Genomic DNA, 10,822 nt, shown 5'->3' with positions numbered 1-10,822 from the left:
CATATTAGTTTGCAAACTAGCACAGCACATGCCTCAAATATAAAGAAAGGACAAGTCATACCCCAAAAAAGGATGGTAAAATGAAGTGGTTATGAGATACACAACTGGTAGAATTTTTTGAAAAATAAAATGGTTCAAGGTGTGTTTCAAATTCTAGTTATTTTTGGTAGATCTCAGCATACCCTCCAATCATCCACAAATGAAAGCTGGAACAGATGTGGCCAAGCAACTTCCAAGTAGAGTCAAGATGCAAAACTTATTGATGCAGAAGAACAAATAAGCTGGGAGAGGCTGTAGCAACTTGCTTTTGCCTGAGCCTAAGATTCTTTTTCCTCCCATTGAATTAATTGACTATAAATAAATTTTGCAGTTTTGAATTCGGTTTTACAGCAACTGAAAGAAACGGAGGACAAAGAGGGGAATCGGAGGAGGATGGCGAAATCAGAGAATACCTGATAAATTGGGAAAGTCTCAGATTAATTGGGACTTTCCCAGCCATATCAAAATTGTTGCAGATTTTGATCTTAGCCCATCCTCACTATGCCATAAAATGAGCGCAGGTCTTTAAAGATGTTTTGGCCTTCCATCCCATCAGCCCCAGCCAACATGGCCAATGGTCAGAGACAATGGGACACTGGAGTTTTAGAGGGTCACATTTATCAGCAGAGTTTAGGATTTAAAATTTCAGGCTAAGTAACTTTTAATCCCCAAGCACTTTGTGAGCTACAATAGGATGACTTTGAACTAAAAAACAAAGTTTGCCTTTATATAGTTGTCTTATCTTTGACAGATTTTAAGTTAAAGCTCAGAGCAGAGTTCAGATAGCAAGAACACTGAATCATGATAAAGTTTCTATAAGAGTTTCCAGGCCTGCAACCTCAGCACTAAAGCTTAGCTATTGCCACCTACCTTCTACTTACTCTTAGTTTAAGCTTTGCAAGACATCAGATATGTATTTGTACTCTGACCACAGCCCCATTGAAGTAGCTGCACACCTGAACAGCCTTTCTGCTGATTTCAGCATCAAACAGATTTTTTCTAGATTTATTTTAGTGGGACCTGTCTTTAAGGTTGTATTTAAAAGAGGCCTATTACATGCTGTAGCACTATCCCACTTCATAAGATTCATTTCCATATAAATATCTCTGTTTGGGGAAAAGAAGCAAGTTCACATATGTGGAAATAAATGGGTTCAGTTTCTGTTTGTTTGCTTGCTCTTAAACAAGGGACAGCAAAGTGTAGCCCTGTGTTCTTTTTTCCTGATTCTCCAACTTATGCAAGCCAATTGTCTCTTTCAGAAACCCCAAGAAGTTAGAACTCGCCTTCTTGATATGTTATTTTTTATTTATGCATTGAATTTATATCTCAATTTTCCTCCAGGATAGTTACAGCACAGCACCTCCCACCCCACCCTGGGGGCTGTTTATTATCAGAAAATACCTATTTTTCAAAAGTAGAAGTCAGTATCTGATCATCTACCTTCCTTCCATGTTTATATAGCCCCCAAGATTTCAAGGGCAGACAAATGGCTCCTGCATCTGGCACAGCGGCCAATCCTTGTTGCAAAGCTTAGAGTGTAACCTGCACCCGCTGTTGGGATTCCTCTTGGAGGAAGGCAGAACAAGGCTTCAACAAAAGCAGGTTCATAAAAGAGCCAACTACAGCTCTGTTTAACTAACAAGCAGTGTGAAAGTGTCTAACACTCACAGAATTCCTACCTGCCCAGGTTGTTTCCCCTGGTTATTTCCCCTTTATTTGCTTCTCACGCATCTCCATTTTCAATATTTTAAAAAGCAGATACATAATTTAAATTCATCTGAACACTTAAGCATATCACTGCTACTTTCTTTTGGCAGATTAGCAGCCAGGTACAAAATATGCATTCATGTCATTTGTTTAAGATGGTTTCTTCCACTGCTTGGTTCTTGAGTTGGGTCCTGCCAACTCCTTGGCCATCAGTCCTTCAGGAGAGCACACATTAGACAGACCACTTTTCATCTTCAAGCCAGTTGCATGATTCACAGCCCAGCTGTCTAGCCACAGCTGTCACCAAAATAATATTTATGTTTTTAGGAGACATTCCTTAAAGTTGCCAATAGTTAAGAAGCCTCCAAACATTTCCTGGGAAGCATAGGTCATGTACAGAAAACCATCTTCATCTTTATAAATTCGGTATACTTCAGCCAGAGTTAGAGACATGCTGGCTAAACTCCTGTTATTTACTAGCAAGTAGAAAGCTTGGGTATTACTCAGCGCCATTCGGCTCCTAGGTAACAAAGGAAACAGACAATCAATTTTCAAAATACGTCATATTCTTCCATGTTATGCAGAAAGGAAAAAAGATGTCTAGGTCAATGGACACAATTTGTAACCTGGGTCAAAAAAGGTTTACCAGACTCATGTTTCATAAGCCACTTATTGGAACTGGCCCTGTCATTCGACAGAGTGAATCAGACACTCCAGACATCTGGTATCATTAAAGAATAGAAAATTGTTAGTTTTTTGAACTTTTACTGCATTTTTCCTGCCAGGTTTGGGGTTCCTATGAGATTCTATGTTTCCTCTGTCTGTCTGTCTGTCTGTCTGTCTGTCTGTCTGTCTGTCTATCTATCTATCTATCTATCTATCTATCTATCTATCTATCTATCTGCCTGCTTGAATATTTGCACCACTTGCTTCCCAGCAGAAGGCAGCAAAACATTTTGGGCCTGCCCTGCCACCCCTTGATCTTGGGACAACAATATTTCAAATTGGACTGATTTTTGTTCTTGGATTTGAACAAAATTAACACTTGAGTTTTAAGTAGCAAAGCTCACACATGATTAGACAATTTGCATTAAGCATCCTTAAGTGATCAGAATGCTTCTCAGTAAATATAAAAGCAAGATTTTTTATTTTCCTATTCCAATGCATCCATTCACAACTGGAGGTGTAAGAAATACTTGTAAATGTTTTCACCTTTAATTAGAAAAGATGTCACATGGAAATTCCATATGAGAAAAATGTCAACAGTCTGAAACTGTATTACATTGTGTGACTTGGGGGGGGGGGGGGGGGCTGTCACATATTCACCAAGATCCTACACTGGAGATGTATTTATGAATGGGCAACTACATCTCATCTCAACTACATCTACATCTCATCTCCCAAATCCAACTCCTTAAATCTACCTTAACATCTAACAGCCACATTGGACGACAGGAGTCTGTTTGACTGCCAACTGGAGTTCAGCAAGATGATATTTCCAACCCCATTCTGCCAAATATCTCCAATGCAAAGAGAAGTTGCAACAGAGGTTCTACTTCTGTCACTCCACAGACAATGGTATGAGGGGCTGAAAATGCCCTGCCTTGTGCAGAACAGCTCGTCATCATTTGAAGCAGCTGTTGTTAAACTGCATAAGGCATGGAATTGGGAATCGTGCAAGATCATGAATATGGAGTGTGGCTGAATAAGAAACAGTAACAAATCCAACTCTAGCTCATGAATCTGTAACTGCAATCTTAAGATGTCTTTTTTGTCTTTTTTTTTTGCAAAGTCAGTAATTGTATACAGAATACAATGCCTTTTTTTTTGCAAAACATGATCTTCTGCAAAAACATTGAGCCAAAATGCATCAATGTACTTGTGTAGTGTAAAACCATACTCATGCAATGAAGTAGTGAGTACACCACCCTTCTGACAAATGCGAGTGCTGTGCAACTAGTTGTGCATTTGTGAATACGCTTGTTGTTTTTGCCATCCAGTGACTCAAGTGATGCATACTGAAGGCACTGCTGAGTCATTACCCACCATGCAGAAAAGCACAACTGCATGAACTCAGCAGACTCACTTCTACGTCTTAGAAGACTTAAGGTTTACTAAGACACAAGTAAATATGCAGTAGGATTGCTCCATTTATCTCATATGTTAGTTTTAAAGATAGCAATTCCTGCAAGGACAATATGTGAGGGTTGTTTCCATGTACTATTTTAAATGCACACCCAAGAGGTATTGAGTTCAGGTACTTGCATGGGAGACAGCCAAGGAATACCTAGTACTGTAGGAAGGCTATGTTTCAGAGAAAGGCAATGAGTGCTCCCTGCTTAGGAAAATCATTGGAACTTCTTGCCATCACAATAAATTGGTAGCAACTTGAGGGCATAAATACACAAAATAAGTAGATACTTAATGCAAGTGTACATTCCAAGAAACAACGATTTTCTGTGCTGAAGCCTAGGCATTATATTGTATCCCGATTCAAAAAATGTAATAAATTACAGATTATTAAAATGAGTATTGTGAGCACGCATCCATTGCTTCCTTTCTCTCTTTCTTTCTTTCTGTGTTGTACCATTTCAGGTTTTGTTAAACTGTAGCTTCCTATGAATGCAGAAAAACTGGACTACATAACAGTTAATGATGCAGGTTTCCAATCCTGGTTTTAGTCTTAAACTGTCCTGTCTAGATCCAATGGTACTAGGAAATTATTGTTTCGCAAACCACAAAAGTCTGTAACTATGATGCAGGAGGAGAAAGAGATGCGGGAGAGATATTTTAGCTCTTGTTCTATCAAGCTACAGTTTATTAGACTGAGGCAGTTGCATTAGATGTGTACAATGACTACGAAGTTTAATAAATAACTGAACATGGAGCTATTGGGATCAGGACATTAACTGCCCTATTTTTTGACAATATTGTATCAACACCCAATACAGACCACCCCTCATGTCCTATGTTTTGTTGTTGTTGTTGTGTGCCTTCAAGTCATTTTCAGCATATGACAAATCTATTACAAGATTTTCTTAGCATAATTTCTTTAGAGGGGGGTTTGCCCTTGTCTTTCTCTGAGGGCAAGAGAGCAAGGTCATGCAGTGGGTTTCCATGGCCCAGCAAGCATTTGAACCTTGATCACCTATGTTTACATTAGCAGAAAGGTTTAGAAGAAATGTGGTCAATGTGTTCCCCTCTAGATGTCTTCGTGACCGCATTCCCTCCCTCCCCCATGAACTGGTGTGGGCTCTAAGATCTGCCGGAAAGGCTCTCCTCTCGGTCCTGCCACCGTCACAAGCACAGGTGGTGGGGACAAGGGAAAGGACCTTCTCAGTGGTAGCCCCCCAACTTTGGAATGCCCTCCTCAGGGAGATTAGACAATCCACCACACTGTCCTCCTTTTGTAGGGATTTGAGGATGTGGCTTTTCAAACAAACTTTTGAGAATGCTTAGTCTCTAGTTGTTCTGTGCAGTAGTTGCACATCCTTGCACTTTATTCTATGCCCTCTCTCCATTGTTGCAGCTTGCACTTATTCCATTGTTTATAGCTTAGGCATGTTTACAGCAGTTTACTGCCACTAGTTGATATTTTAGTTTTATTGAGTCTGAGTTGATGTTTTTTATATGTGTATGTGTTTTATTATATTATATTTTATATTGCGCTTCATTTTAATGTTCTTTTTTAGGCACTTTGTGCTGTCTGTAAGACGCAAGTCCCTTTGGGGAGATGGTGGCAGGATATAAGAATAAAGTTGTTGTTGTTACCATCATTATTATTCAACTATATTTCCCATGATCCTCCATGGTTTAGAATGGGACTTCCAGCCCCACATAATTTGCAGGATTACAAGTTGCTCACTCTTGATCTATGTAATAAGAGAAAGACTTAATCGACAGCCTTACTGTTTCAAGACAGGACAAAAATGATATAGGAAATATGTGGGGAGAGTAGAGCAATATAAGGTTACTCCAGCCTTCCCTCTTATCCAAGTAAAACAAAGTAGGGGCTGTTGTAGCAAACAGACACATTCAGACTTTGGAGGAAAATGCAACGTGGAAGAATAACAGTACTGTGAAGTTGCTTTGTCTGCAAAGAGGGAAAAAGCAACGTTGCGGAAAATCACCTAACTATTGAGGTACAAATGTGTAGAGGGAAAAATGGAATTGGAGCGCTCATTTGGAGATATTAGCCACAATAATAATAATTTTAAAAATCCCAGAGGCCAATTTTATGTTCCACTCCTTCCAAAAAAGTCCTGAGCAGGGAAGGCAAACAGTGCTTGAATCAGGAGGGGTCAGTCCACTTAGGATCAAGGGCAGATTGCTGAAACACAGCACACAAACTAATCCCAGCCTTGTAGTTAGGCTGCAGCTCAGGGTCACTTCTGGTATTACTTTTCTCTGCTACAGGCTGAACCTACAACGATGTGACCAGAAACCTGCCGGCATGCTAGACATGTGACCCAAATCCAATATGATCTTAATAACATGTGGATCAGAAAGCACTGCAACATCATGTGTGTGTTTCCCTTTTCAAGAAACTGTAACTTCCAAATTATAATTCCGGATTGAGGATTTTTAGCACCTTCTAAGAATATACTATTTATAGAACTTTTATTCCATTTAACTGTCATTGCTGCATTTTACAGGACCTTGGGATTTGTAGTTTTGGGAGATATTTAGACTTTTTTTGCTAGAGAGCAATAGTTCAGGGAAATATCTGTATTCTCTGGCAGAAAGCTCTCTCTTAACAAAGAACAGACCCCAATATACCATAGAATAGAGACAGGATAGTTGAAGTGGTATAAAATAGTTATAATTGTGCAGTGTATCAATCCTTATATCCACAGGATAAAAAGTTTACAGAGAAATCTGGCATCTACTAATAGGTCACAGGAGCTTAGCTAGAGAATAGAATCATAGAACCTTAGTTGGAAAAGAGCACAAGGACCATTCAGTCCAACCCCGTCATGCAGGAAAACACAATCAAAGCACCCCTGACATATGGCCATCCAGCCTCTGTTTACTTACTTTGAACAGTAAGGCTTGGATTAAAACCAAAATACATAGCAAACTGTTCTCTGAAAACTGGGGAAACTTAAGATGCAACTATAGTAGAGTCTAGCTTATTCAACACAAATGGGCCAGCACAACGTTGGATAAGCAAAGATGTTGATCAATAAGGAGGGATCAAGGAAAAGCCTATTAAATGCCTATTAATTTTCCAAATTAAGCACCAAAATATCAAATTGACAGAAAAGGCAGTTTAATACATGGTAACGTTATGTAGTAATTACTGTATTTACGAATTTAGCACCAAAACATCGCAATGTATAGAAACAGCTGTGGATCATGGAGAGAGGAAGACTGTGTTGGATAATACAGAACGTTGGATGAGCAAAGCTTGGATAAGTGAGACTCTACTGTGTACTGTAAAAATACTGCAATTTGACATCACTTTAGCTGTCATGGCACAATGCCCTAGAAACAAGGTTCCCTTCCACACAGCTGAATAAAATCCCACATTTTCTGCTTTGAACTGGAATATATGGAAGTGTAGAATCAGATGATCCAGTTCAAAGCAGAAATTATGAGATTTTCTGCCTTGATATTCTGGGTTATATGGCTGTGTAGAAGGCCATGGCCATGGCCAGAAATAAAATTTTTGGGGGGTGGGGGGAGAGTGGAAATTTTTTTTAGCGACTTATGAAGAGTTCTTCCATAAGACAAAATAATTTAAATAGTATGGTTCATTCTATATTTTATATAGACTTAATTAAATTCATTTTCTGGTGTCCTTCATGTGGGGCTTAAAATCCTTCCCATGCCTTAGGCTTTGCCTACCAGTTATGGGTGGGCCAACTTGGTTGTTCCCACTATATCAGCTATTGCTGCAAGTAATGACTGTGAATAAATTGTCAAAATTTGCTAGTGATAGTGCCTGCAGTTCTGGAGGGACTCGTTTAATTTTGCTTCTCATAGACTTAGCAGGGGGATTTGGTTAACCAGTTAAAATTCATGAGTAAACCAGGATTTTTTTACCCTGAAATTTTTCAGGGGGGGGGGGGAGGAGGTTGAAACCCTACCCCCCCCCCCTCGGGCTACAGCCTCTGTCAAATAATGCTAGTGTGTCACTAAACTAAAAGTCACAGGATTCCATAGCACTGAACTATTGCAGTTAAAGTTGTGTCAAAGTGCATTAATTTAAAAGTTTAGATGCACTGTTGGAAACAGTTTCCAATACAGCAGTTTCCAACTTGAAATCAGAATAACTGTTACTCCTCAGAGTCTGGGGCAACAAAAGTTGCAAAAAGATGCCAAGTTAACAGCATTGGTATTATCACATAGTCTCCAAAGTCTTTCAGAAGTCCTGTAGCAAAAAATAGACTCCAGATGCATGGACAGCCAACAAGATTAACAGCCTATCAGTGGGTTGCTACATACCTAATGATGGTTATAAACTGCGTCATGGTCAACTCTTGAGGTACAAGAAACTTTGTTTTGTCCAATAGTGGGAGGTATTTTTCTCTTTGGTATCTTTCAACAATTACCTGTTTTATAACAAGAAGGCAAACATTTTTAGAGGAAGATTATAAAACAAATTACACAATAAAATTAATGCTTAAAACCTAGGACAGCTCTCATTCAGAATTTGGGAACGTTACTTCTTTGAGTTATAGCTCCCAGACCCCTCAGTCAGCTGGTCAATGAGAAGGCTGTGCTGACTTGGAGATTCTAGGAGATAGAGTCCAAAAAGGATTTTTTTTCAAATTATAAAAAATTCAATGGAACTTACTCCTGAAGATTGCATTGGTGGGGTAATAAGTACAGGATTTGAAAAAAAAAATACTTTTTTGGACTACATCTAGAATCTTCAAGCCAGCATAGCCTTATCATAGACCAGCAGACTGAGGATTCTGGGAACTATTTTTCAATGAAGTAACTTTTCCAAATTCTGAAGTTTGCTTAGGAGGGCTGTCCTAATTATTATTAGGAAAAAGTAAGGTATTATTATTATCATCATCATCATCATCATCATCATCTTTCTTTTTTTCTCTTGATAGAGACCCAAACCAGCTTTGGTTTGAATGTACAGTGAACATACATAGGGCCCTCAATATCCACAGGGATTTGGTTCCAGGGCACCCCATGGATGCCAAAATCTGTGGATGCTCAAATCCTATTATGTACAATAGTGTAATAAAATGTCACCCCTATAGTAAAGGTCAAAGTTTTCCCTGACATTAAGTCTAGCTGTGTCCAACACTGGGGGGTGGTGGTCATCTCCATTTCTAAGCTGAAAGCTGGCATTGTCCATAGACACCTCCAAGATCATGTGGCCAGCATGACTGCATGGAGTGTCATTATCTTCCCACAGAAGTGGTACCTATTGACCTACTCACATTTGCATGTTTTTGAACTTGTAGGTTGGCAGAAGATGGGCCTAACCATGGGAACTCACCCCACTCCCTGGATTCGAACCACCAACATTTCAGTCAGCAAGTTCAGCAGCACAGTGGTATAATCCACTGTGCCACCGGGGGCCTGTCACCCCTATATAAAATGACAAAATCAAGGTTTGTTTTTTTTTTGGGGGGGGGGGGGGGAGTAAATTGGAATATTTTGAAGTCCTGAATAATTGAATCTGTGGATATGGAGGGCCGACTGTAATTGGAGTTGCACCCAGATACGTGGAATTCCAGCCAGCAAACTCCACTAAGGCCAGAGATATTCTCAATCACTTGAATATATAAAAATCAGTCATCATTTTCCTCTCTTTCAGAAAAAGCCCTCTGATGTATCAGTAATCAGCACAGAAAGGAAACAGAGGAAAACTATGAATACTTACAGGGATTTTTGTTGGGAACTTCCCTCGAATGCTGGCCACTTCTTCAACTCTGGTTGCTGTGCAGAAGAAAGCCAAGATCAACACTGCTTTCTAAGAATGCAAACCTAGCCATGACTGATCAGAATAGAAGCAAATTTGGTAGGATCTACTGCCTTAGGGTAGTGATTTTGACCTCTTGTGCCCAGGCTTGCCATGCCAGAAATACTTGCCAAAGACCTTATCAAACTACAACTCCTGGGATCCCACAGCCCTAAGCCAAGGCAGTGAAAGTGGTATCAGTCAAACGGCATTCATTCTACATGGTAGATATACCATCCTACGTTCAGAAGTCAGCCCAGGTATGGCTTTGAAGGAAGACAACTTTTCAGATAAAGCATGCAGCCCTATTGACCTAGTGATTAGCAGCTCTTTTGAAGTGTTCTCCAACTTACCAAAACTCTTCCTTAGTTTGAAGGGTCTGACAACCTGGTAGGTCTGTAGAGGCTGCATTGTGCACTCGCCTGCCTCCAAATGCAGGCTGTCTGGAAGAAGACTCTACCGCAATAGCAAGAGCTGCCTGTGACCTGTTTTGAAAAGGGGGTGGAAAGGAGCCCTGTTTATAAAGGCCTGGCTGATGATGTCAAACACCTCCCCTCCTGGCTCCCCATCTCACCAGCCCCAGAGGGAGGGGTCCAGCTGGCTCAAGTCAGAGGAAAGGCAACTGAGGAAGACCTCTCCTGGGAAGACTTCTCTGTGTCCTGCTTGCCTTCCCTTTGCTCTCCTGGCTGACACATTCTTTCTCCCTTTGCACTCTCCTGCCTGGCAGACCCAGACGCTGAAAGGAGCAAACAGGGAGCAGACCTGACTGTTCCTCTTTCTTAGATATCAGGTAGTTTCAAAGTCCTGGGACATTTGGATTAGCAGGGACTACAAGAATCTCTGCCACTCTCCCTGGGCTTCCCTGTCCCCTCTCAGGTAAGCAATATTTCCCTGGATTTTTCAGAGGTTAACATGGTGTTACTGGAGCTATTCCTGTTGTGACCCATTGTCATGGAATGTCCTGATCTTGAGTGGACAAAAGCCATTGTCTTTACAAAAGACCTACCTCCAAAATAGATTTTAAAATTTGCTGAACTTTTAAAAAGACCCTGTCAATCAATGTAGCTGTATATCAGAAGCCCCCAGTGGCACAATGGGTTAAACCCTTGTGCCGGCAAGACTGGAGACCAACAGGTCGGAGGT

General features: G+C 40.4%; 1 protein-coding gene across 1 annotated transcript; it reads right to left on the bottom strand.

Moving 5' to 3' along the window:
• Positions 1–1,723: 1,723 nt before the first annotated feature.
• MAP1LC3C (microtubule associated protein 1 light chain 3 gamma) lies at positions 1,724–10,114 on the bottom strand. The gene is made up of 4 exons (XM_060755086.2): positions 10,033–10,114; positions 9,602–9,657; positions 8,197–8,303; positions 1,724–2,266 (listed from the first exon to the last, which is right to left on the bottom strand). Exons 1-4 carry the CDS (start codon positions 10,088–10,090, stop codon positions 2,062–2,064), a joined length of 426 nt encoding a protein of 141 aa, XP_060611069.1. The 5' UTR covers positions 10,091–10,114; the 3' UTR covers positions 1,724–2,061.
• Positions 10,115–10,822: the final 708 nt, after the last annotated feature.

Source organism: Anolis sagrei, chromosome 1, assembly GCF_037176765.1.
Source record: "Anolis sagrei isolate rAnoSag1 chromosome 1, rAnoSag1.mat, whole genome shotgun sequence".
Lineage (NCBI taxonomy): Eukaryota > Metazoa > Chordata > Lepidosauria > Squamata > Dactyloidae > Anolis > Anolis sagrei.
Note: the sequence above shows the minus strand (reverse complement) of the source record. Positions and strands in the feature narration are given on the sequence as shown.